Raw genomic sequence first — 26,990 nt, forward strand, 5'->3', positions numbered from 1 at the left:
ACGTGATTTCCAGGCTTTTTCACCCCGTCGCGCCGGCGCCGAGCTGAGGTCTACCTAATCCTGATATTAACGTTCCGATTATGACGTTTAATCGATTGCCTTTAAATTTGTTCCAATCCCGATTATCTAGTTACAGAGTATTTCGATAATTTTTGACTTTTATTCGTTATCAACGCGATCACTTAATACCAAAAGTAGGCGAATCAAGTCAAAGTGATTAAGTAGTAACAAACGTATTTGAGATTAAACTGTATAAGTCGTTTCATTACGACTCTTTATTCAGTTATCGATAACAATTAGCTTCTTGGAACAAAGGATACCGGATAAAATTAGATTATTGGTTTGATAGATAGATCAAAAGATATCACACTCTACACTCAAAATGGCACCTCGAGTCTTGCTAAATTTCGCAAGGTTCTATAACTCAAATTTCGATCGTAGACCTATGCCTACATTAATAATTACCAATGGTGTTTTGAATTCTATTGCTGATGCTATGGTAAGTTCTTGCTCATTCAACCGAAACGGAATCTCTCTGTCTAGTAACTTTTCATTCTGTTTGAACGAGAGAATATGATACTGATAACCCTTTTTGGTGTGCGTAGGCACAAACATCAATGATGATAGTAAGTGTGGCTTTCAACATTGCCCATCAATCTCGTTACTTGTTAGCTCACGCTTTCTCTCGCTGTACAGCTACATAAACCTACGCCAAACTCGCCAAGACCATCATACGATTTAGAACGTACAGCTAGATTTGCTATATATGGTATGGCGATGGGACCTCTGATAGGTCGTTGGATGAGATTGTTAGAAAAGGCTATCCCAGTTAAAATCGGTCAAGCTGGTGCTGGATTAGGTTTAGCAAAAAGAGTAGCAGCTGATCAGCTGGTCATGTAAGTTCCAATGTAATAATCGTTTACGCAAAGAAGACAGGAGGTTGAGTATGATGTGTTCAGCTAATTGATAAATTCATGGTTTTGTTTATAATGCGATAGGGCTCCATTTGGTGTAAGTAATTCTTCCTTTCAGTATTGGTTTCATATTATAATTTAAGATACCGCATACTAATTTTCGTTCTTCTTCCTGTCCAGATGGGCTTATTTATTACTTCAATGGGTGTAATGGAAGGCAGAAATTGGGATGAGATTAAGGATAAATTTTCAGCTGTAAGTTATCTATAGGTGTTTCCCCTTTCTAAGTAGATCTCGACACTGATGTAAACCGTATTATCCTTCCGATTGGAAATGGATTGAACGTCTTTAGATGTATATGCGTAAGTCGACACATCATATCGCGTTCACACCTTTCTACAATATTTTGGAAATATTGATGGAATCATCATGTGATCATTCCCATGATCGATACTGACATCATTAAATACTTTCAACCTCTATAGCCGCTTTGATAGCAAATTGGAAAGTATGGCCGTTAATTCAAACTATAAATTTCAAATTAATGCCAATTCAATATCGTGTACCTTTCCAATCTACATGTGGTATAGCATGGACATTATATTTATCTTTACTGAATGCCAAGTGAGTGTAATTACATTAGTGAGAAGCTTGAAGGATATTACGAACTCTATCAGACCCGATAATGAACATATCAAGCTGATAAGTCTTTTTTTTTTAATCTGATTAACCAATAAATAGGGCTGATGCTGCTGACGAAGGTGAAAAATCGTAATCTTAGAAAATTTACGAAACTTTAGAGATGGAAACGATAACGAGAGGTATGAAAAAGGAGCTGTTCATCCTCTATTACCCTGAGTTACCACAAAAATAGAGGAATAGAAGATGTAGAGAGATTAGTAAAAATATCATATTAGAGCCTGACAATAAAGTGGATAGATGTTGTGGACAGATAACCCGGGACAGTAAATTTAGATTGACAAACATAATAAATACGCAAGGGCAGTCCGTACTGTAGCTCTCCGATTCAACACTGTATAGTTTGTTTAATATATTTATCAATTCACATTTTATAGCATACATACATATAGACATCAATATACCACACTCACTCTCTTAGCCGCTTTCTTGACGCATAAATCAATGATAGCAGTTTGACATAAATGATAGATATCCCATAAATCGGATTCGATCATATGGCAATCTGGCAAAAGATTGGACCCTATTCCACATTATGCCTACAATCATGTGACAAGATTCAATATATATTTAATTTGCGCTTTCAGTTTGCGAAAGGATCTAAATATATATATACCAATGTAGCTAGAATTCCTCCTTCGTCTCTTATTTTTGTTTGGTATGACAATCGCTGCATCGTATTGTATATTATGTACGTAGATACAGGAGCATTGAATATATGAACATGGGAGGCATTATTGACTAGCTGGTATGGGAAAATGGGATATATATATGTATGAAATTTTCAAAAATGGAGTATAAGGAGGCAATCGATCATTGTAGTGGAAAGAATGCATTGATATCGAATGAATAAATGAAATTACGAAAGATAAAAATAAAAGATCTACTATTATACATGGATTTGATCTAATTAATACTAATTGTCAAAAATGTTATCATTATATCCCATCCCAATTTCAATCCCAAATTCAGCTCTCACTCAACGCATTGTACACGATTCTACAATGTCTTTATTTATTATTCAATTTTAGCACTTTAATATCTTTATCTTGCTTAGGTATATTTCGCTCCAATAATTTCACTGTGGATTCTAGGATGAAATCCAATTTTTGCTGATATGTCTATGATGAACTTCAAGCAGTATCTTCTAAACTTTTTCTAACTTCTCTCAATTCACTTTCAGTTGGAGGATGATCAAATACTGCTTCACCTTCTGGAGCACCAGGTGCAGTGGTTAAAGCTCTATTTAGACTAATTCTTTTTATACCATTTTCTAATTTTTCTACTTCTGTTCCTCCACCTGATGCAGTACCGTTTTGTTGTGGATTTTCAGTAAGAGTCTTTTCACTACCTTCTTTTTCTTCAATACCATTATCAGTGGGGTTTTCCTTTGTTGAGGCAACTGCGGCTGCACCGACACTAGCTGTAGCACCAGCTGTAGCAGCAGCAGCAGTAGCGGCAGGAGTAGCAGAAGTAGGAGTATTTATACCAGGTGGGGTTTTGGTTACGGCATCCACATCGTCAACTTTTTCAACTTGTCCACTTGCCACGGCACCTTCAACTGGATGTAAGCCTTCAACAGCAGCTTTAATCCCATTTCCTGATGGCGGATAAATTTTCTCTCCTTTATCGTTGATTCTTGTACCGTCAGGAGCGATATGACAGAACCTGAACGTCGTGGTAAAAAGTCGAGTTAGCCACGATCATCCTTGTTATCGTTGAATTTCGTCCTGACAACGTTGGACTCGAGCAAGAAGCATGTTGGTGAATGATGTAACAATTAACTCACTCAGTAACGGTTTTCCAATATGGTTTATGATCAAATTCAAATACGTAACTACCACCAAATTCAGAATCTAATTGAGAAGCAGGTACAAGTTCTGTAAGTTTTGGATTGAATCGGATCTACAAGTATCAGGTAATATGGTATGTCAGTGATATTAACCTCTTATACTGTGATTGTCCAAGAGAAAGAACGGCGAGTCCATTACGGGTGCAAGGAATTTTGAGAGGACCTACCTTATCTTTGGTAATAGGATCCAAGAAAGGTGTAATACCAGTGAAGAAGGCATTAATCCACCATCTATATGAGAGCGCATCCAAAAGGTTCAGCATCGATGTCAGCGGAACTTTAGTTTTAGTTACATACTCTCCTCGAAGCCAAACTCACGGCATGTTAACTACTAAACCTCTACCCAATCTCTCAACATAATGATTTTGTAAAATACTCAATACTTGTCTGGCAATAGCAATGGAGGGATTTGATTGAGATGTAGCTGATTTGTACTGCAGAATCAGAGATGAATGTTAGCATAAAATCATTTAACATATATGGATGATAGCGAGCAAAATTAGAGAAAATATTCGACTTACATCAACGATGATAGCGACTTGTTCCTGTCCAGGAGGCATGAAATCAATAGCTCGTTCACTATAACCCAACAAAATACAAATCAACTTGGTCCCCTCCACGTGATTGTCAACATCATAAAGACTTACAGATGATAAATCAAATGTCTAATTTGTCTTGGACCTCTTTCAGTATTTTCACGACCTGGTCTCATGTACAAAATTGGTCTTGCATCGATATCGAAACCGGTTAAGATGCTATCGAAATACAACAAAAATTAGCATTTTTCTGAAACGATTTCTAATTAGACATATGTAGCTCGTCTCCATGATACATCCGTTCATCTACTATTATTGCTGTTTAGGTGAATGGCCTTGCTACAGTATCTTGTATTTACCTTTGGTGTTTATCCTTTATCACATCATGTTGTAGACTGTTACTCACATTTTACCAGTTTCAGCTTCAACACCAACATCATCAGGACTAATTAATTCAGGTTTAAATTCTCTTCTCCATTCTAAAGTACCTTGAATTCTTTTCTTAGCATCTTCTAACTTCCATTTTGCTGCTCTCATATATCTTGGATGTGTACCTGGATCATTCAAAAATCTAATTTCCCATGGATGATATGGATCTGATTCAGGTAAAACTATTGTTTTGGTGTACTAAACAAATTACAATAAGGATTAATAAGTTTAAAATTCTTCAATTGTCTCTATTTGGTAATATCCAATATCGTTCGGAACATCTTACAGCTTTTAATTCTTCAATCTATGAGTGCACGGGAATCGTCTTATCAGTCATTTAAATGTCATATAGCAGATTCCACAAAGAAAAGTAGAAATTAACAACTCACCTGAGCTAATTGATTTTCATTATATTCCCACTTCTTCTTTACACTACTTTCAGATCCAGGTGTAGTGAAGATTTCAGAAGTAGCATTTTCTTTAGCTTGCTTAGCTAATGAAGATGAGGATGAGGAAGCGGATTTACTTGATCTACTGAAGAATGATGACATTGTGTGGCTTGGTATAGTGATTGTAAGTGATGCAGATCAATCTGAATGCTAAGCAGATTTATAGGAGGCTACTGTGAAGAATAGACTGTCTGTAGTGATATACTATTCAATTATAAATCAAAGATAACTAAAATCAACAATATAATCTAGTTCGATAAAACGCGATTCCAGTAAAATAGTGCAAACGATGATTGACGTCGTTCTTTATCTCTAAATGTGATTTTGCCGAAAGGATAAAGTAATCAAATACTTGGCAAAAGAGAAGAAGAACGATATTCTTAATGATCTTATAGTTTCAGTTTGAGAAAGCAACGACCTTCGGTCAGCGAGACACTTAGCGATGTATATGTGCTCATTATTATAGGTATATAGGTATATAACCTCTTGGCTCTGTCTCGGTCATGTACATCATAATTCATAATTCTTTTATCGTTATATAACTGATCTCCACATGCATAATACTGTACGACTCGGATAGACCCCGATGATGTGAGACGATTTATTAGTGACACCATTTCCGATAGACCGAACTAATCTTATTTTTACGTTATATTCACTGTCTAGACTCTATCGGTTACGCGCTTATGTAAACTTGAACTTTGGATATTGTTGATATCGCCCCCCGAAATAGATATATATGTAAAACAAGTCCACGTCATGGAATAGCCCCTAAATTGAAAGTGCCACATTTGATAAATATAGATGATAATCTCTTTCACTCAAGAGCCCCGCTGCTTCACTGAACCCTTTCAACCTGTACTACACGATACAATACATCGTTAAAGGAATCATCACCTTATATATTCCTTGATATTCTATATTCACTATAAAGCAATCAAAGACAAGAGATAAACAATCTATTCAAAATGTCAATCGAAAATTTAACTATTGAAGATAATGGTGAACAACAAATCGATATTCAATCTAGACCTGAAAGAAAAGCTAGAAAAGCTTTAGAAGGTTTAGGATTAAAAAGAGTTCAAGGTATTCAAAGAGTTACTTTAAGAAGACCAAAAGGTGTTTTAATGGTTGTAGCACAACCTGAAGTTTATAAAGCACCTGGATCAGATTGTTATATCGTATTCGGCGAAGCAAAATTAGAAGATCCAAATTCTGCTGCACAATTACAAGCTCAAGCTCAATTACAAGCTTCTTCACAAGCTGCACAAAAAGCACATGAACAAGGTGGATTTAAAGATGGTGTACCACAATCTTTAGAAGATTTAATGGGTGGAGAAGGACAAGAGTGAGTATTCTTTCTAAGCGGCAGCTAGGGGTGGGATGGGGGCAGTTTAGACTGGAAAGGGTGGGTGGGTGGGCCAATACTACCTATGGTAGCTAGGGGTGGGATGGGGGCAGTTTGGACTGAAGGGTGGGTGGGTGGGATAGTATATACAAGCGGCAGCTAGGGGTGGGATGGGGGCAGATTAGACTGAAGGGTGGGTGGTGGGATAGTGCCATGGAAGTTTGGGGTGGGATGGGGGTTTAGATCATATATATATTGTATTATACAGAATCATCAGCTGACGATATTTGACTGTTTTAATCATTTTCTCTCGTATATCTCCTGATAAACCCACAGCGCTCCAGCTCTTGAAGAATCAGATAAACCAGCTGAAAAATCATCATCAACCGAAGAATCAGGTGATGTTAAAATTACAGAAGAAGATGTAAATCTCGTTGTAGCTCAAACTGGATGTACTGAAGAAAAAGCTAGAGCTGCTTTGAAAGAGGAAAAAGGTGATTTGATTAATGCTAGTAAGTTTTAAGTTTTATTCATAATCTGAAAGTATACAATGCTGATCACTGCTTATTGCTTATTGATAATGATTTATAGTCATGAGAATCGGATAAATCATTCGTTTTCGATATTGATAACATCGTCAAAAAGAGGAAGTAATAGGTAAGCTAACTTTCTCAAATTATCATAGAGTTTACAATAGCTAATATGATTTCATCCAAAATCGCAGGTTCAGTGGTATAGGTGAATTAGAATTAGCATGGAAAGGTTTATACGATTACGAGATCGATTGTACATCATCTCATAGTAGAAAGGGTTGCGAGGAAGAAATAAAAGCATGTATCATGTGCATCTTTCAGAACGTTGTCAACACAAATAGAGAGCAGACTCTGGAAGCATACTAATAGCGCAGCAATTCCTGAAATTAACCACACACTTGAGAGCTCAAGTGCTTCACTGAATGACATACCGTGGCATGAACATACCAAGGTGGACATCAAGCATTGTTCATTATGGACTTAATACATGAAGTAGAAGGTATATGATAGATAAGGAACTATCTGTTGCTCCATTGAGTTACAAAAGCCCCATTGAGTAATCTACCTATAAATCCAATTATGCAGCTTGACGTTGTTGACTATGGAACTGTGAGATATCAAGTATAAAGAATTCGTCAGCGATTGATTTCTTTTTATCGTTTCTATCGCTTTAACATTGACGAAAGACGTTATTGAGCGATTTGTCGAGAACGTTATTATTATAAAATGTAAGGGCGTTTAACATATGTAGTGATGGTGGATTTTTTGAGGTTGGAAAGTATTTTCAGAATATAAACTTACAATATCTTTTAATTGAGAATTGGCTTCATCAAATTGTTTTTCCAGATATTTTGACTATACATATACATACGATATATCGCAAAATCATCAATAAAAAATAACAACAAATGTTTTCATGACTCATTTCAAGATGACAGTTCCAAACTCGATAGGTATCACAAGTAAAAATAAACATACCTTCTTGGTCAAATTACTTATTTCATCATTTAAACTTTTTTCCTGTGTTGAATTTTCTGTATCTATTTCTTTTCTATCTTGTTCTATAAACCTGAAAAAAAAAATGAAAGTAGAGGAAAAGAGAATTATCAGTGAGAAATCAGTATAGTGTATATAAGTTGATAGTTTTGCAACTCTGAAATCATAATCAATTGCCCCCTCTTTCCCAAATTTGCTTTTTCTTAATTGTCGACATCGTATAACGTCATGTTTTTAAAATCTTCTCCTAGGCTAGTGAACATGAAAAAGTACTCTCTTCCTCCCTGTTTCTCTCTCTTTGGTTTTATGGAGCAGCAGCTGTAAATCTCCCAAACGATAATTATCGTATCTCCCATTACAGTAAAGTCAATCTTGTTTCTGTTTTAAATTTGCCCATAATATCCATTATCCTTCCTTATCATGCATTTCCACTTGAGAGTTCCAAAAGGCTAAATAGCTTTCAACGAAGATTTGAGAAAATACTTACATTTTACCAACACCTTTATACATTGTTGAACTTTCATCTTTAGGTACAGTATTTAATTCTCTTACTGTTAAATTCAATATTTTCTTTTCTTTCTCCTTTGATTGTATTTGTGCTTTAACAATTGATAATTGTTTTTGTGAAGTTATAGCCTATTCCATTTTGATTGATTATTCGTTTAGTCCAATTTTTTGAATATGTATTTTACATCAATACAAGAAGATTATTGTATATTTGTGTATTATTAGTATCGTTGAATCATATCAGTATATATGTAATTTCACCTTTCATGTTTCAGAGGATGTAGAAATCTACTGACCTGCTGCTGAATTTGTGTAAGGATCTAAAGATATAAACGGATAGATAAACGTCAGTCTGCCAGTTTAAAGGGGACATAATACAATTAGGTTAGAAGAGTTATGAGTTTTGACATGACATACCTTCCTCAATGTATCATCTGATAATCCTGACATCTTTGATTTGATTTTCTTTCTTGTATGTTCTCCGTCCGCTTTTTCTTGCCTTCGTGTCGATTCAATGAATCAATTGTACAGTTGTTGATCAACGAATACAAACCATCTAGTCTAAGAATATATAAATATATAACCTTTTGTCCAAGCTCTTCTTTCTGTTCTAGTAATTCGCGTTGAAAGTACGAAGGTATCACAGCAGGTTTCCGTCGGAAAATACAATTTGGTTCCGCTTCTCAATTTCACTCTTGCCACCCAAATCAAACAGATAACATCTATAAAGGACAAAAGTTGAACTGATTTATCATTTCTGCTACTTCTAAACGGTAACGGGAACATCGACTAGACAGATAAAAAACTTACTGTGAAGATGGGTAAAGCAGAAGCTGGTTCAGCAAAAGCTATTGGAAATGCTATCAAAGCTAAAGGTGAGCGTTAGTCCAATAATCTAGACGATGAATTTCGAAACTTCAACATGCGAACCATATCTCAAAAGGAGAAGAGTATAAACAGTTACCTGATCTTTCTCTTCTATAAAACGTATAGAATAGACTAGGTTTAGGAGATTGCTCATTATGCAGAAACAGTCACTAATATCTCCCTTACCATTCACAATCGATAGGTCTCGGTAGACTGCGTTGGTATTGTCAAGTATGTGAAAAACAATGTAGGGATGAGAATGGATTTCAGGTGTGTTGACGAATTCTCCTTTTGTGTAGTCATTTGTAATATAAGAACGAATTAATCAAAAGCTGACATTTCGATATGGTATATTTTGAAAAAAGGCACATTGTAAATCTGAACCTCATATGCGTAAAATTTTATTATTAGGACCTAAAGCAGGAGCAGCTATAAATGATTATTCAAAACAATTTCAAAATGAATTTATGACTTTATTAAAAACTAGACATCAAACAAATAGAGTTCGAGCAAATGTAGTTTATAATGAATATATTCAAGATAAACATCATATTCATATGAATTCAACTAATTGGGTAACTTTATCAGGTTTTATTCAAACTATAGGTAAACAAGGTTTAGTTCATGTTGATGAAGATGAAAAAGGTTTATGGATAACTTGGATTGATAATAGACCTGAAACGCTGGCTAGGCAGGTGAGTTTAAAGTCAAGTTAACGCGACGTATCATGAAAGAAGAATAACTGATCTCAACCTGTATTTGATTTCGTCTTTTTCAATCAATTAGGCAGCTTTACAGAAGAAAGATAGATCAACGATGGATGGTGAAGAACGTGAAAGGAAAATGTTACAAGAACAAATTGAACGTGCTAAATTACAACAAACGAATGATGATGATAATGAAGCTTCAAAAGGATTACAGAAGAAACAAGGTGAAAAGATAACCTTAAATCTATTTGGCACAGGTTCAACTATAAACATAAACACGAATAGTGGAAATCTAAATTCAGAAAATTCACAAGATGAGAAGAAAGGACCTATAAATCAGAGTGGTGTAGAATCTCTTCCTAATGGTAATAATGATGAAGTGAAAAAGGAAATACCAAAATCGACTTTCGGTTCATTTTCTACTACAGCATCTGCATCAGCATCGGCAAAACCAATAACGATAAATCCATTAAAAAGACCTGCACCAATGAACGTATTTAAATCTGCCAAAACACCGAAAACCACTACTGATAGTAATGGTGATGGTAATGGAGAATCAGGTAAAAAAGAGAAAAACATGAGTCAAGCTGAAAGATTGATGAAGGAGGATCAAGCTAGAAAGAACAGATCTTCGAATGGAGGAGGTGGTGGGGGTGGGGGGTATAGAGGTATGGGACCTGAGAGAGGTGGAAGATAGTTGGTGATTATCGAAAAATACAATCATACAAGAAGATATTCTGAGATCCGTCATCTTCCAGAAATCTTTATACACTGGGGTTTTGTGTTCTCGGAAGAGCTGGCCCTTCTTTTAGCTCATATGTTCTACAAACTGTTGTACCGTGCATCTTATGCATCCTATCATACTATATATCATATCAATCAATAAATCCAATTGACTGTAGATATATAACATAATAATAGTCGTTATAATAGTACATTTAGGATAGCGGATATCGCCGTCGGTCTGGCGTCATCACGTCCATCTCGACTTGATTTTTGATTAAACTTCGCATCTCTTTTGTTGTACAAGATGAACATGTTCTTCGCTTGGACTTTTGAAGAAGTGATAGCTCAAGACATACAAGGCGAGGCGAGTCGAATTGACCAGATCCTGAACACTTATGGTCAACGTCCCTAAAAAATAATCATAATTCGATATCTATACAACAGACGAATCGGAAGATTACTCATCTGGCGAAAATAAAAATAGAATGGTTAGCTTGAATCCAATATCGACTGTATCTACAAGTTCTTTGATTGGTGTTGGAATAGCTTGTGGTGGAAATATCTTGATAAGTTTGGCATTGTAAGTGGATCTGTTGTTCAAACTTCTTGATAACGCACCATACTGTACTGTTTACAAAGCTGCATATATAAAGCTATATAAATCATATTTACAAATGATTCTCCATCTATGATAAATAGGACATTACAAAAACTTGCTCATAGACGAAATGAAGAAGCAGCGCAAGAAAAGATACATCACACTGATAATGATGAAATAGAAGAAATAGAACAAGAAGGGAGTGAAGAATTAAATAATAGACTTTTCAAAAGGCAGAAACAGAAACAGAAGCAAAAGCAGAACGGGAATTATGAAACCATACCTTCACCTATACCAGAAGAAGAAACTCCATGTCCATCACCACGTCCAAATAGTAGTAGTCGTCGTATTCAATCATCTTCTCATTCACTCGTTGGATCAAACCCAGAAATTAATATAGCGGAACCTTTAAATGCTGTTCCAGTTGTTCTTCTACAGCAAGACCACAACAAATCTGAAAATGCGGATTCTTCGGTTTCAGATACCAATGAATCAGGATCAGGGTCAGGATCAAGAACTCTCGAGCTTCAGATTCCAGATCAATCAAATAATCAAATCTATCTGGATTCACCTACATCGAGTAAACATTATAACAACAACGCAAAAGATAATCATAATCCAGGGGATAATAATCATCCAAACGAGTATAACGATAATAATGACCATCATAATGATAACGATGATGATCATCAACAACAACATCAAACTGAAAACGAACATAATGGTCAAGTAAAGGAAGGTGAATATTTGAAATCAAAATTATGGTGGTTAGGTCAAATTTTAATCACGATTGGTGAAGGTGGTAATTTCTTAAGTTATGGTTTCGCTCCTGCAAGTGTAGTCGCTCCTTTAGGGACTGTTGTGAGTTATCGCCGTTGATCATTTTGGGCTACATAGTAGTAGTCAACCACTACCCTTTATTCACACCATATGACGAGCGAATATATGAGATATATTAAAGTAGAGCTAATCCAGTCACTGCTGTTTGATGTGTCTAAAACATAGGCTTTAATAGCAAATTGTATATTTGCTCCATTGATCTTAAGAGAAAGATTTCACAAACGTGAATTGTTCGGTATGGCTTTAGCTATTTTAGGCGCTATTACTGTTGTTTGGAGCTCGAATGGATCAAATCCAAGGGTACGTATTCTATCATATCATACTCATTATCATCGAGTTAATGATACTCGATTGAAATATAGTAGAGATACTTTACTGACGATGATGATTTTCAATTTATATTTTAGCTTAACCCAGAACAATTAATAACAGCGTTAAAAAGAATTCCATTTATAATATACACATCAATAACATTCACATTATTAATTGGTTTAATAGTATTATCAAATACATCATACGGACAACGATATTTATTGGTAGATATAGGTGTATGTACATTATTTGGTGGATATACAGTACTAGCAACAAAAGCTTTAAGTTCATTATTATCAAATAATTTTTTTGATTCTTTTAATTTTACAATTACATGGTTTTTAGTTGCGGTTGTGATTTTAACTAGTTTAGGTCAAGTTAGATGGTTAAATAGAGCTCTGATGAGATTTCAAAGTAAAGTGAGTTAAGATGTCATTCTATCTTGTCAAATCTCCAAGAAAAGCTAATATCGTTTGTTTGTTTCGTTATTATAGGAAGTCATACCTACTCAATTTGTCTTTTTCTCTTTAGCTGGTAAGTCTCCCTTTAAAGCTAAGGCATTCAATCGCTTAGTGATCGCTTAAGCTGACATATGCAAACCAACCAATACCGTAGCTATAATCGGATCAGCCGTTTTGTATGAAGAATTCAAGGATGTAACTTTTTCACACTTTGTTAATTTTGCTTTTGGCGTAAGTCGTTTTAGTTGATCTTGTCATAAAGTATTATTCGTACTTGATATCTCTATCACTGGAATTGTATTAACGATTATTAATCATACGGTTATTTAGATCGGCACAACCTTCCTGGGTGTTCATTTACTCACATCGACACCCTCAGATAGCGAATCAGATCACGAAGACACCGACTCGATATACTCCAATATACGTCCATCACAACCTCAAAGAGCATCTTCATCGGCTTCATTAAATCTATTATTACCTCCTTCTTCATCTATAATATCTTCATCTACAGAAAGAACACCATTAATAATAACTTCACCTAAAAATACACCTTTAATACCTACAACTACTATACAACGTTATAATTCAAACACCGGATCCGGTATAGGTTCAACACCAACTTCATTAACCAACAACAATAATAATAATAAAGTTAGATTGGTTAGAATAGGATCACAAAATGATTTCACACCTGCTTTAGGTATAGGTAGTCAAGCTGGTTTATTATTATTAGCTACTACTCCGCCTTCTTCCTCTGGTTCTAGAGAAGGTCCGTTAAGTTTAAGAATTAGAGGTAGAAGTTCAAGTAATAGAACTTTAATGGGTATTCCAAGTAATACTAATACTACCGATAATAATAATTATTGTGGTAATGATGAAGAAAGAAGAATTGGTAATGAAGCCGCTACTTCGGAACGTGAACAGAATGGAAGACAAAAAAAGAGAAATACTTCTGCTTCTCGAGGAAGGAATATAAGGGAATAGCATATGTCGTGATCGACTCCTTTGAATTGCGACTCGCGATTAAAATCTCTGAGAACAGATATAGTAAAGTACGCCAATATAGCTATTTATAAGATGCGTCGTGAAATGTTTTTTCTTTTCTTGTAAAAGATAATGGGACATTTAAGGTATCCTCGTTGTATGCATTAATTTGTTTTCAAAATCAACATGGCCTTGTTTGCAATCTAGCAAAATCGAGTGTTTTGAAAGGCCTGCATGTACAGATAGGTATAGGGGTGATATCCGAATTGTCAGTAATCTGTCTTCAGTGAAAAAAATAAAATAAAAAAAAATGCGATGCATATATTGTATTCCGATACATTGTGTCATGGTGAATGTATCGTATGAAAAGGTGTAATGCAAATACCATGATGATTGATATGAAGATGAGTATGAATACGATTTATTAATACAACATAATTATCATAACCAGATATTTTTTGTTTCCTCCTTATTCAAAAAGAAAAAACAGATTTACTTCATGAGTCACCTATGTTGTTCTTGCTTTGAAGGTTAAATCAATTTTTTCAATCCAAATGAACCGATTTTCTTTTCGTTTTCATTCAGCTTTGAACTTTCCTTTTCCTTTTCTACCTTTTCTTGTTCTTGTTGTTGTCTTGCTAATTGAACTTTTTCAACTAATAAATTAATTAAATTTTTCATACCTAAATTATATTTACCACTTGTAATTATAATATCAATTTTCTGTTTGTCATTATCATTTTCTTCATTTTCTTCTTCTTCTAGTAGTTGTTGTTGTAATTTAATTAATTTTTCTTTCGCCATTTTTTCATCAACTTTATCAGCTTTATTTAAAATAATTATATTTGCTCTTTTACTTAATCCAGATTTATAATTTTCTAATTCATTTTTTAAAATTTTAAAATCATTTTCAGGATTTTGGTTTTGAAAATCTAAAACATAAATTAATATAGGTGATCTTTCAATTGATCTTAAAAAATTATGTCCTAATCCAACATTTTCTGAAGCTAAAGGTAATAATCCTGGATTATCTGATATTGTAAATCTAATTTTTTCAACTTTACTTGCTTTTCCTTTTCCTTTCTGCTTTATACTATCATCAAATGAGGACGACGACGATGATGATGAAGGAAATTCTCCTCCCAATAACCTAGATAAATCTTCTTTTTCTCTTTCAATCCATGATTCTTCAATGATTTTATTTCCTTTAAAATCATTTTGATTTATTTGACCATCTTGTCCAAGTTTTTCTTCCTCCCACTGCTCGTCGTCATTCTCACCCTCAAAAACTCTTACAACACCAATTTGTGGATTTAAAGTTGTAAATTGATAATTTGCAATTTCAGTTTTTTTACCTGTTAAATTTTTTAATATTGTTGATTTACCTGAATTTGGTAAACCTACTAAACCAATATCAGATAATAATTTTAATTCAAATTCAAATGTTTGTATTGGTGGTAAAAAACCTTTTGATGCTATTCTAGGTGAATTAAAAAATGGATTACCTAAACCACCTAAACCACCTTTACCTAATAAAATAGGTTCTTTTAGAGGGATATCTAAATCTAATTCTATCGGAGGTAATTCTTGAAAATTGGGAGTTTTTATATTCCATCTACCTTCTTTTTTTAATAAATTTTCAGCATCAATGTATTCTTCTCTTGATACTTCTCCTCCAGTAGATGGATGAGTTATAATCCATCTTTGCCATTTCCTTTTCTTTTTTTCATCTTCATTTAAACCCAGCTCTTCTTCTTCCCTTATTGATCTTTCTTCTTCACCTTCTCGACGTATTTCTTTCACTATTGTACCTATTGGTACAGTAATCAAAACATCTTCACCACGTTTACCATGTTTAAATGCTCCTGAACCACTTGATCCTTGTCCACCTATCACTCGTTTCTTCAATGTAGTCAGAGATGATAAAGAAGGTGATGTAGTTAGATAAACTGATCCTCCACTACCTCCATTCCCACCACATGGAGCTAATGGTCCCGCTCCTCTCAATGTAGCTTGTAATGCTGCTGCACCAGATCCTCCTTTACCTCCTCTGACAGTCACTAGTACATGATCAACGAATGTGTTTCCCTGGTTTGCATACACAAGTCAGCTAGTCATGCTAAGATCACAATCACAGCCATGCTCTATATCATAAATCTTACATATTGCCTTCGCTTTGAATCAGCCTTCCTCCTCCTGCGTTTCAATTCTCCCACAACGTCGCCAAAGTCTTCTTGGTATTCGGTCGTACCTTGATCATCTGGGTGTCCAACTGAATAAGTCCTTATCCCTATTATCGACAATCGATTTGATTTGGCCTTGATCAAGTGTTCACACCTTGGACATGCAGATCGAATAGTCGGAAAAGCCATCCTTGATATCACAGTCTTGTTTAGGGACGGTAAACAAGTATGATATAGATGCATCAGATCAATATATGTATATATGTAATAGATATATAACAATCGAGTGAACACCTCCACCGACCTACTAAAAGATAAGATATACTGTATATATATTTTGGGATAAAATAAGATAAATAGCAATAAAAGATATTCAGGTGATTGACGGCTAAAATGTTGTATGGAAACACGGGTTAAACTGAAATCTCGGGTGTTTTGTTGTATGGGGATATTATTGATATTATTATACTATCACCGTACCCACCTTGAACTTTCAGCTATTGATATTATTGATTATTTTGATAACAATTATTCTTATTGATATCATCATCATCATCTCTTCTTTCTTCCCTTGATCTCTTGCAATTACCAAAAAAGAACATTTTAAAATCTGTTCAAAATGGCTTCAAGAGCAGCTGTATCAAAAGTCCTTAGACCAGCTACATCCTCAATCAGAGCTTTATCTTCATCATCAGCTTCAGCTTCAGCCTCTGCCTCAAAATTAGTTGGTAGAAATGCTTTATTAACTACTCCTTTAGCTAGAGTTTTAAGATCTGAACCTAAATGGTTAGTTGGTGCTGAACAAAGAAGATTAGCCAGTAGTGATGAAGGTGTAACTCAAATGGTATGTTTTGTGTTTTTTTATTTGTAGATTAATTGGAACAATTAAGCGAGGTATTTATCGTGTATATTGGAGATATAACGATCGAGTAATTCCTTACTTGATGTGGACATGAATACTTCACTATTTATATTTCTATCACTCGTCAGATTCACCCTGTAAAGAAGAAGAAGATACTGATTATGTTGATCACTATCTCACGATCAGACCGTAAGAGAAGCTCTTAACTCTGCAATGGAAGAAGAGATGAACCGTGATGAAACCGTTTTCATCATGGGTGAAGAAGTCGCAAGATATAATGGTGCTTATAAAATCACAAAAGGTTTATTGGATAAATTCGGAGAAGATCGAGTGATTGATGTGAGTGGATTTCATGTTTATACTGTATCTGTTTTCACTTCAAACCTTCTGAAATTCCCCATCTCAATATGTCGTGTATATTATCGCATATTCATCTTGATACTGATACTAAATGTTTCATAATTTAGACTCCTATCACCGAATCTGGTTTCGCTGGTATGGCCGTTGGTGCTGCTTTAGCTGGTCTCCGACCTGTTTGTGAATTCAGTAAGTATCGTCTGCAATGGTTCACTCAATCAATAACCATAAGCGTGGTTCCCTGCGGAAATTGACATCGCTAACCATTGTGTTTCTGCTCCTCTCCTCCTACTCTAGTGACATGGAACTTTGCCATGCAAGCCATCGATCAAATTGTGAACTCTGGTGGTAAAACTTATTACATGTCAGGTGGTAACGTACCTTGTCCAGTAACTTTCCGTGGACCAAACGGTGCTGCTGCAGGTGTAGCTGCTCAACATTCACAAGATTATTGTGCATGGTATGGTTCAGTTCCAGGTTTAAAAGTTATTTCACCTTGGTCTGCAGCAGATTGTAGAGGTTTATTAAAAGCTGCTATTAGAGATCCTAACCCAGTGAGTTGAAAATACATCATCTTCTATATATGTATATATTACATTATTTCGAATCATCTTACAATCTATGATAATTCATGATTCATCATTCTTTTGACTAATTTGTCTGTTTATCTGGTCTAGGTATGTTTCCTTGAAAATGAATTACTTTACGGTGTATCATTCCCAGTAACAAAAGAAGAATTATCTGAAGATTTCTTATTACCAATTGGTAAAGCAAAAGTTGAAAAAGAAGGTTCAGATGTAACAATTGTAACACATTCAAAAATGGTTACACATTCTTTAGAAGCTGCTGAATTATTAGAAAAAAATGAAGGTATTAAAGTTGAAGTTATTAATTTAAGATCAATTAGACCTTTAGATATCGATACTATTATTAAATCTGTTAAAAAAACAAATCATTTAGTCACTGTTGAAGGTGGTTTCCCAGGTAAGTTTGATATAATTTATCGCACGATATATATTCAAAACAAATGTTAGAACAAGACACAAATCGAATTTATGATGAGTACAATGTACTAATTATCCCGTAATTCAACCATTATAGCATTCGGTGTCGGTTCTGAAATCATTGCTCAAATTTGCGAATCTCCTGCTTTCGATTACCTTGATGCTCCACCTGAAAGAATTACCGGTGCTGATGTCCCAACACCTGTAAGTGGATTTTCTAACATAACAATCAATAGTCGATTTAATTTGACTATAAATGTGTTAACGCTTACACATTTTATCATTCTTAGTACTCTGAATCCCTTGAACACATGGCTTTCCCAGATACCGATATCATTGCCAAGGTTCTCAAACGACACCTTTGTGAGTAACATGTATATTGTTGATTTGTCAAGGTATCATGCTGATATCTTTTCAAATAGACCGACAATAAATGTTCTTCAGGTATGATTAGTTAGTATCGGAAGGATAGAATACTACTGCTTGGTGCTAGATATATTTCATTTTCATTTGGATGGGTTTTTCTACTTTTGGCAGATAGCATGTATATATGCATTTTATGGGATTAACTGTGATCTCAATCATGCTTAAACAGAATATAAGCAAGAGCATACAGAGTATACCAAGCATACAGAGCATACAGAGCATACACAGAATATTCGATTCTTCAATCACGATTTGGGTGGCGTGAATCAGACAAATAAAGTGAATAATTATAACCGCGTATTGAATGTGCCGAGTGACGAGTATTAATGTATTAATTGTGTGATCATTTTGTATTTTGTTTTCTGTCTTTTGATATCTGACTTGTAATTCATATTTACACATCTTCAGAAGATACTATAATCACTAGCAAGTAGCATTGGATACTTGATAACAGCGATCGTTCACGAAAATTAGGATCAAACTGTCTTTGCTTCAATCTCGCTCTTCTTAATCACAATCGAGGAGTGAGGTATAGAAAAGGTGATTTATTTCTTTAGGGATGTTATCCCGATTACATCCAATAACCCGATTATGGGTTTTACTATTTTCAACTATGTTAGTTGGAAGTTTAAGTATACCTTCTAATACTATTGAACTTGATGGATCAGCAAAAAATGAAGAATTAGAAAATACTCCATTTATCAATAATCATAATAATCAAGAAGATATTCAAAATAATGATAATGATAATGACGATGGTGATTATTTCGATTTGGGTTCGAATTTAGATTCACTTGGATTTGATTTAGTTGGTCAAGTACCTTTACATCTACCTCCTCATCCTAATCAATCAGGTATATTATTAAAAGAGAATAATCAAGGTTGGTTATCTAAATTATTAAGTATGAGTGGTGAAGGTGAAGTTGTTGTTCATGTGAGTTTTTTTTTGGTTCCTTCCCCTCTATCTTAATAGTGATGATTTAGAGACTCTGTTTGTGTCGTGGTGTGAATCAACATCTAGAATCTCAAAATATTGATAATTACCATTTTATGATTTAGCTACCACCTGTATCAGAGCGTCATAATATATCATTACCCCACCGACCAGCATCTTTTCCAGATATATCTCAATTATCAAAGGACGCTCAATTACCTTTATCAGGATTTTTGATTTCTTTCGAAAAATTAATATCATCATCATCCGAAGAATTGGATTATCATGATAACAAGAATCACGAAGAAAAAGATCAAACGCAAGCCATATGGAACAATGAGAAATTAGGATGTTTAAAACCTATTGGATTACCTAGACCACCACCAAAGAATGAATTTACAAAGATAGGTTTAATTGAAAGAGGTGGATGTGATTTTGCTACTAAAGTTAGATCTGCACAAGATAAAGGTTTAAATGCTGTTATTGTTGGTGATTCACCTTTACATCCTAATGAATCTGACGAAGAAGGTCGGAAAAGACAGAGTTTGATCACAATGTTTAGTCCTGGTCAGTGGTCTCACCGTATATGTTGTTGTTCTACACCGTTATACTGATTGGTGACACTCCCTTCCCCATTGACAGAAGATACAGATTCAATTTCTATACCATCAGTCTTCGTTTCAAGAGCTTCTTATTTGACATTAAGAGATCTACTGGCAAATGGAACTTCATCCGGTAGACAAGAAAACGAAGGTTTATGGATTGACATCAGTCAAGGTTCTGACGATACGGGGTAAGCTTTCAATCTGTTTATACTATCACCCGAACGCTAAATCACTCGATCTCTTGAAGGGCTCTCACCAGTCTCCTCTCTTTCGCTTTGTTGATGCCCACTCTATTCTTACTGTGTACCATCGCCATACATCGGTTTAGACTCGCAAGGTAAGCATCAGCTGTGGTTTCAACTCATTCAACAACGTTCACTACAACAGAACTGATCTCATTACAAATTCACGTAGACAACGAGAAAAGGATAGAGCTCCACCTATGATCGTATTGTCTCTGCCTGAAAGAGTATGGACACCCGATATAGTTTGGGAAAAAGATGATTCTTCTCCTGAATTATCGATCCATTCTCATCCATCTCGATCCTCCTCACCAACAAATAACATTGATCATCCTATCCTCATCAATAAGACACATGCTAGTGAAAACGATGAAGAACGTCCCATTGCATCATCGTCATCATTACCTTTATCAACTCCTCCGCCACCTCCAATTTCAGCTTCGGAGGTCAGAACTCCACCTGCAGTATCAATTGAAATGACTAATCCTCTGGATAACAACAATGATAATAATGAATTATCTATACCTAACAAATTGAAGATAGCAGTGGAAAATACTAAAAAACAAGTGAAAAGACAATACTTTTCAAAAGATGAATGTGCAATTTGTATGGATAATTTCCAAAGAGGTGATATAGTCAGAATATTACCTTGTGGTCATGTTTTCCATAAAGAAGAATGTGATGAATGGTTGATGAAATGGAGAAAATTGGTGAGTTTGGATTTGATTTATGGTTTTATTCGAATCATTTCCCCGCTGTGTTTATTGAAGAACAGAATACTGAAGTGAAAGTCAAAGCTAATTTTCACCTCATAATAGTGTCCAACATGTAGAGCAGATGTTACATTACCTTCAGGGGCTAATATAAAAGGATCGACGATTACGCCAGTATCAAATCCCCCTAACACCTCGAATGGTTTATCGATTGATGGATTACCAGAAGGAGGAGGACAGAGATCTTGGACAAGTTTTATCAGATCAGCAAGAGAACGATTATATGGTTATGGAAATGAAATTCGATTTGGTGTAGGAAGAAATAATAATCGATTGAGATTGGATGAAACGTCTGATGGAAGTTCACAGGGAGAAAGAACTCCACTTGTCACTAGAAGTCCTGGACCATCAGGTGATCGAGGGCAGTCAACAGATGTTTAGCTGTTCAATCAAGATCAAGCAGATATAAGCACTCATTCTGTAAACCCAGAAGGCAATTGATACTCTCGATTATGGCTTTCGTAATCTTCCCTTTGACAGATCTTCAACATTCATCACGATTGTAGATGCCTAACGCAGTTTTGTACGATTCTCGACATTTTCTGTATATTCATTTTGTATTCACGGTTTCACCTATTCTTTCCAATTTCCAGTTGTAGTCAAAAAGCCTAATCACCCTTCTAATAGTTGTTACGAAACGATGCATGATATGACGTGACGAAATGCTTCTTCTAATCTTCATCACCTTGATCAATTGTACCGTTCTATTCTCGAGATCAACAAGGACTTACAAAATTCGTATTTACAGCTATCGGAAATCGTAATGCGAGGTTTCAGTCTGTGAAAGTGCGAGAATAGGAATAATCCTAATATCATATTTGATTCCGTTCATCTCTCGTCATTATCAACTTTAACAACTTGCTTGCCATTTTTACGACGCGAAGGAACGATAATCGACAACAGCAAGGTAAGGTTGAATATTTGCTTTTAACTTTCTATACAGCTACATCATCAAACACAAGCATAAGCATAATCAATCACAACTTACTGTGATATTCATCAATACAGATTCTTTCCATCATTAACACCAAAGCCAAAAATCAAATAAACCTATAAAGCAAAAATGTCAAACGATTGGTGGACATCCTCTCAATCAAATTCTAATTCTTCTTCACAATATCAACAACAACATCAACACCAATTTCATACACCACAAAGACCAAATTTCCATTCACAATCTTCATTAAATGGATCAAGTAGAAATTACAATAACAGATATATATCTGCTGGTGGAGATGAATTAGATTCAGAAGATTTAAAAATGGTAGATTCAATTAAATTTTTACCTTCATTTGCAAATTCTCCTGCAGGTAAATTAGCTTTAGGATCTTCACCTCAATCAAACTCTGGTGGAGGAGGAGGAGGAGGAAATTCACAATCTATTGGTGGTGGTGGATTTGGTTTTGGTACTTCTTCAACAAATAACAATAATAATAATCATAATAATTCAACAAATATAGGTAGTCCAAATGATAGTAACACAGGAAGAAGAAGTCCAGGTGTTTCAACTAATAATAGAGATAGACCAGAAAGGTTAGTCTCAGAAATAAATAAATCTTATTTTACAGTGTCAATTGAATGAATCCCTACTGAATACACAAATGATGGGATCGATATGATTTTAAAAAGCTAATATAATTTTCCCCTTGACGTACGATAGAGACTCGCCAAGACATCATAGGAGATCATTATTACATCAAAATTCTCAACTTGGTAATTCATCTGTTTTCGGAGGTGGGAACAATGGAGGCGGTATGATGATTGATGAAGATATGCCACCTACAGCAAGTTTGAGAGATTCAATTAGTGGTAATAACAATAATAACAGTAATCAACAACAGTCACAATCACAGATTAGGAATAATGAAAGTTCACAATCTAACGAGTGAGTTATTGTTTTACATCTGTTCATACTTAAGAATGAAACGATCAATTTTCAAACTTCCATTGTTACTTTGAGATTATCATCTTGTGGTATAATTTAAAAGTAAAAGATGTCAACCCAAAATAATGCAGAGTTAAAACTGATCCCCAATTAAATGATTATTTTATTATAGATTACCTCAACCATCAACCTTAATTCCATCTTCCTCAACAACATCTTTACATGTATTCGGACCTCCATTAGAAATTTTAGCTGATTTAAAAGAATATTTAATGCAATTTGGATCAATAGAATCATATAAAAAAGGTCCAGAAGGTTCAAATTGGTTTATTGTATCATATCATAATCCTGTTTCAGCAAGTTATGCATTAAGAAGACATGGTGATATCTTAAATGGTAAATATATGTTAGGATTTAAAGTTAAAAATGATCAATCATCAAATGGTTTTCAACAACAACAACAACAACAACAACAAATATCAAACAATAATAGAGAAAGTACAGCAGGTACACCATTAAAAATACAAAATCAATCTATAGTAAAACAAAAACAACCTCCCGTATCATCAACCAAAAAACTCGTTCAATCCTCCAATAACAGCAATCAGAATGAATATAATTGGGATGATCAAGATGATCAAAATAAAAATGGTTGGTCAGGTTGGGTTAGTGAAAGATTGGTAAGTACCATCCAATTATATATGATATTATCCTCTTTTGCAAAAATGTATTATTCTCTACCAATTAAACTTGAGCACTGATTACGTTCCTTCTTTCCACAGTTTGGACGATAATCGTACTTTGTAACATTAAATTCATCACATATTCTGTCGAAGGGATGTTTACTCAACAATACTAAAGAACAATATCCCTTGGCATAGAATCACCCCCTTAGATACTTGACAAGCCGTCAATTCGAAACGCAGCTTAATGATTGTACGATAAATGCATAATAATAACATTATTAGCCTGATCCACGTTAAGACGAAAACCTAGCAATTCTCTATGAATGGATTGAAATGCAACAAAAAAAGACATGGCTATGACAGATGCATGATGAAACCACTTGCCCCCATTTCGAGATGACTACAACTGATTATCGGACACTGTAATATTTTACACAGTATAAATTGACATGTGGTATACGTGCATGGGTATCATTGAAAAAGAACAAATGAAAGGATGGAAGTAGGAATAACTCGCGCAGGCGAAAGTAGTGAAGAAGCTATTGCACAAAAAGCAGAAAGGGCGGGAATGATGATATGAAAGCAATTATGTACAGAAGTAAAGGTAATCATAACATGGGACAGAGGCAAAGTAGAAGTCTAAATCGAAATATGGGTGTCTCGTCCAGAAATTATTGGAAAGAAAGCGATGCAGATTGTTGACGGAAAATTGAAAAGAGGTGTCTTCATTGGAAAGATATCCACAGATGCTTGGTATATTTACTGACGTTGATGTATTGAATCACAATGGATTGAGTTGCGTGTTGGTGGGATGCCCGGGGAAAGGTAGAGAAGGGTTAATGAAGGGTTGCGATTCTTTATCAGGCGAAGAATAAGCTATCCTAGCAGCCCAAGAGAATGAGGCAAGTTCGAGGGGGAACACCAAGGATCAAGCAAGGAGTTCCATCTGTGATCTACACAGGACTTCTAAAATCAGTTCTTCTGCAGGGATCTGATAGTGACCATGCCGCATAATAGCACACTCACACATTTCATTCTATCTTGGAGCACTGGTCCACCTTGATTTACTAGACGTTGCTACAGCCTCCGAAGGTAATGGCCAGGCTTTGGCGTTTTGACCGACCGTCATATTTGTATTCTCGTTCACTCGCTTGACGCTAATGTTTCTGCTGTTCATGTTATCGGAGCTGGAGTTGACTGTACTTTCTGAATTACAGTTGCTAAGAGCGGTACTATCCGGAGATTCACCATAGCGATCAATCGTATTATCCGACTGTGATGGATACCTTCCGCGATTATCGCTGGATAACCACCTAGCATTATGGTAAGGGATGGGGATGAAGGGTGCAGAGTTGGCATTAAGCGAAGTTGACATCGAAGAGTCTGATGATCCGGGGAATTGTAATCGAGAGAGCTGATCACCGATCTCGGAACCGAATGGATCGAAAGTAAGTCGAATGGGAGAGGACATTTGTCGGTTGGAAGAGTTGTTTGTCGAATCACCAAGAGAAGGTCTTGCATATCGGCGTGTATGAACCGGTCTTCCACCCAGGGATAAGCCATTCGCGTTGAGTAAAGCTGTGGCAGAAACTTCATGTTCGAAGTTGACTACCGCTTGAAATGGTGTGACGGAAACAATGGTGACTCGAACAACCGGACCGAAGGTACTGAAAATCTCTCTGACCGCACCAGCATTGGGGAAGTATATTGGATCCTAGCACGGAGGATCAGTAAGTCAGAACAGCAGGAGAACGTTGTTGTACGGAAAGCTTACCAAATTCTCCACAAGCACAGCACAGTCCTCGGATAGCTCTCGTCGAGATGGTTGTGAAGGAGGATGAATAACTCGATCGGGTAAAGCACCAAGTGAATCTGTTAATCAGTACTGTGTTGTACAAGGCTCAACTCACTCGAACCGAAATTCTTTGAATCCCTTTGCACGAGGGCCCAAGAAACGTCTATCTTGATTCCTCTAGGAGAGTTAATTAGTTCTAACTTTCGTTACCATCACTTACTCAAGCCATGTCCCGTTCATATTATGCATGGCTTCAGTAGCCTCCCTGTGAGTTGACATGAGGATGAACCCTCTGACATCGAGGGTTAGCTGCCTGCGCCACGGAGGCTCAGATAAAAGCAGCTCACCTTCTCCTACCCATTCCATCAAGCTGGGAGAGCAAAGTCGAATGTTCAACCATACCGTATTGCGAAAACAGTGTTTTGAATTGCATTCTGGGAATAACAATCAGTCGGTCTCACACATGAGATCGAAGAGATGCTACACATACTGAGTCAGATCAAGCGGTAAACCCATGACGTAGAGGTTCCTAGGGAGAGGACCTTGAGGATCGATATGTCGATAACCCAAACCAGATATATCAGGTCGTAGACTTTTTGACAATGAAGGAGGAGTTGGAGGTGCTCTGATATCGATAGCAAGATTTGTGCTGCTAATTTCGGGAGTCAAAAGACCATGGTTTGTAGGAGGAGCAGTAGTAGAAGGTGCTTTGGACATTGTGCTAGGTTGATCTGTATAAGCTATATTGCTCAATTTGAAGACTATAACGCTATGATGGCATTACTTACATTCCGCTAGGTGCTAAATGTTGTTTGAGCTCCAAGCATCGTTCCACTTCTGCTTGTGAGCCTACCCAAAGCTGAGCCCATTGAAGGGTGGTAGTCGATGTTGATTGTGGATGAAGCAATACACCTAACACTCGAGCTGCGAAAGGGCTATCAATATTAGTAAACCACAGAAGTGGAACGCGAAGGGAGTATGCATTAATCAAAGAGGTAACTTGAGCAAAGGGGAAGATAGCTTACTTGTAGAAGAGAAGAAATTGATGAGGTTTTCCGCTGTGACTGTAAGTCGTATAATAGTCAGCTGTACGGTGGAGCAATAACTTAGGGAAGCAGCTTACCAGCAGGATTAAGACCATATATTCTTAACTCATTGTTAGGTACTTTAGGTGTATCATCTTCATTCTTGACTTCATCATCAACACCATCTGATGCAGGTCTTTTATCGGATGAGGTAGGAGAGGAACGGGGAAGAGGAGAAGGTAGAGGTGTATCGTTGTTTGTATTGGAAGACATCTTGTATAACGTGTATTATACAGTTCACCTGAGGTTATACAGGTTGAAGGGGAGAGAAGGAAATTTGGTTTTATTATACAGGAAATTACTACACACAATGTATATTCAACTCTTCTATGAGTCTTTCGACCTTTTCACAAAGGGTGAAAGGGCAAATTGAACAGCAATTAGAAAGTCGA

General features: G+C 35.7%; 11 protein-coding genes across 11 annotated transcripts; 7 read left to right on the forward strand and 4 right to left on the reverse strand.

Moving 5' to 3' along the window:
• Positions 1-382: 382 nt before the first annotated feature.
• On the forward strand, positions 383-1,689 carry L201_007590 (uncharacterized protein; the record flags this gene model as incomplete). The annotated part of the gene is made up of 8 exons (XM_066223296.1): positions 383-499; positions 606-626; positions 697-896; positions 999-1,011; positions 1,095-1,169; positions 1,267-1,276; positions 1,400-1,538; positions 1,656-1,689. The coding sequence occupies 8 exons, from the start codon at positions 383-385 to the stop codon at positions 1,687-1,689; spliced, it is 609 nt and encodes a 202-aa protein (XP_066079393.1).
• A 1,057-nt stretch (positions 1,690-2,746) lies between these two features.
• Positions 2,747-4,981, reverse strand: L201_007591 (uncharacterized protein; the record flags this gene model as incomplete). Its single annotated transcript, XM_066223297.1, has 8 exons — positions 2,747-3,281; positions 3,403-3,518; positions 3,633-3,696; positions 3,784-3,899; positions 3,987-4,044; positions 4,113-4,220; positions 4,408-4,628; positions 4,820-4,981. The coding sequence occupies 8 exons, from the start codon at positions 4,979-4,981 to the stop codon at positions 2,747-2,749; spliced, it is 1,380 nt and encodes a 459-aa protein (XP_066079394.1).
• Positions 4,982-5,847: 866 nt separating this feature from the next.
• L201_007592 (uncharacterized protein) lies at positions 5,848-6,750 on the forward strand (the record flags this gene model as incomplete). Its single annotated transcript, XM_066223298.1, has 2 exons — positions 5,848-6,227; positions 6,564-6,750. 2 exons carry the CDS (start codon positions 5,848-5,850, stop codon positions 6,748-6,750), a joined length of 567 nt encoding a protein of 188 aa, XP_066079395.1.
• A 587-nt stretch (positions 6,751-7,337) lies between these two features.
• Positions 7,338-8,713, reverse strand: L201_007593 (uncharacterized protein; the record flags this gene model as incomplete). Its single annotated transcript, XM_066223299.1, has 6 exons — positions 7,338-7,367; positions 7,562-7,615; positions 7,739-7,829; positions 8,244-8,392; positions 8,560-8,583; positions 8,681-8,713. The coding sequence occupies 6 exons, from the start codon at positions 8,711-8,713 to the stop codon at positions 7,338-7,340; spliced, it is 381 nt and encodes a 126-aa protein (XP_066079396.1).
• Positions 8,714-9,080: 367 nt separating this feature from the next.
• On the forward strand, positions 9,081-10,534 carry L201_007594 (uncharacterized protein; the record flags this gene model as incomplete). The annotated part of the gene is made up of 4 exons (XM_066223300.1): positions 9,081-9,138; positions 9,333-9,400; positions 9,496-9,825; positions 9,917-10,534. 4 exons carry the CDS (start codon positions 9,081-9,083, stop codon positions 10,532-10,534), a joined length of 1,074 nt encoding a protein of 357 aa, XP_066079397.1.
• A 514-nt stretch (positions 10,535-11,048) lies between these two features.
• Positions 11,049-13,761, forward strand: L201_007595 (uncharacterized protein; the record flags this gene model as incomplete). The annotated part of the gene is made up of 7 exons (XM_066223301.1): positions 11,049-11,143; positions 11,263-12,022; positions 12,167-12,301; positions 12,409-12,732; positions 12,808-12,847; positions 12,929-13,005; positions 13,105-13,761. The coding sequence occupies 7 exons, from the start codon at positions 11,049-11,051 to the stop codon at positions 13,759-13,761; spliced, it is 2,088 nt and encodes a 695-aa protein (XP_066079398.1).
• Positions 13,762-14,292: 531 nt separating this feature from the next.
• On the reverse strand, positions 14,293-16,133 carry L201_007596 (uncharacterized protein; the record flags this gene model as incomplete). Its single annotated transcript, XM_066223302.1, has 2 exons — positions 14,293-15,849; positions 15,924-16,133. The coding sequence occupies 2 exons, from the start codon at positions 16,131-16,133 to the stop codon at positions 14,293-14,295; spliced, it is 1,767 nt and encodes a 588-aa protein (XP_066079399.1).
• A 430-nt stretch (positions 16,134-16,563) lies between these two features.
• L201_007597 (uncharacterized protein) lies at positions 16,564-18,538 on the forward strand (the record flags this gene model as incomplete). The annotated part of the gene is made up of 7 exons (XM_066223303.1): positions 16,564-16,788; positions 16,993-17,145; positions 17,274-17,352; positions 17,461-17,717; positions 17,841-18,147; positions 18,265-18,371; positions 18,458-18,538. The coding sequence occupies 7 exons, from the start codon at positions 16,564-16,566 to the stop codon at positions 18,536-18,538; spliced, it is 1,209 nt and encodes a 402-aa protein (XP_066079400.1).
• A 668-nt stretch (positions 18,539-19,206) lies between these two features.
• Positions 19,207-21,528, forward strand: L201_007598 (uncharacterized protein; the record flags this gene model as incomplete). The annotated part of the gene is made up of 6 exons (XM_066223304.1): positions 19,207-19,527; positions 19,653-20,094; positions 20,170-20,320; positions 20,380-20,469; positions 20,547-21,084; positions 21,193-21,528. The coding sequence occupies 6 exons, from the start codon at positions 19,207-19,209 to the stop codon at positions 21,526-21,528; spliced, it is 1,878 nt and encodes a 625-aa protein (XP_066079401.1).
• A 682-nt stretch (positions 21,529-22,210) lies between these two features.
• On the forward strand, positions 22,211-23,826 carry L201_007599 (uncharacterized protein; the record flags this gene model as incomplete). Its single annotated transcript, XM_066223305.1, has 4 exons — positions 22,211-22,680; positions 22,808-23,032; positions 23,205-23,712; positions 23,815-23,826. The coding sequence occupies 4 exons, from the start codon at positions 22,211-22,213 to the stop codon at positions 23,824-23,826; spliced, it is 1,215 nt and encodes a 404-aa protein (XP_066079402.1).
• Positions 23,827-24,754: 928 nt separating this feature from the next.
• L201_007600 (uncharacterized protein) lies at positions 24,755-26,811 on the reverse strand (the record flags this gene model as incomplete). Its single annotated transcript, XM_066223306.1, has 9 exons — positions 24,755-25,432; positions 25,493-25,563; positions 25,629-25,690; positions 25,734-25,805; positions 25,861-25,947; positions 26,004-26,234; positions 26,302-26,437; positions 26,539-26,577; positions 26,637-26,811. 9 exons carry the CDS (start codon positions 26,809-26,811, stop codon positions 24,755-24,757), a joined length of 1,551 nt encoding a protein of 516 aa, XP_066079403.1.
• Positions 26,812-26,990: the final 179 nt, after the last annotated feature.

Source organism: Kwoniella dendrophila, chromosome 11 (genome assembly GCF_036810415.1).
Source record: "Kwoniella dendrophila CBS 6074 chromosome 11, complete sequence".
NCBI classification, from domain to species: Eukaryota; Fungi; Basidiomycota; class Tremellomycetes; order Tremellales; family Cryptococcaceae; genus Kwoniella; species Kwoniella dendrophila.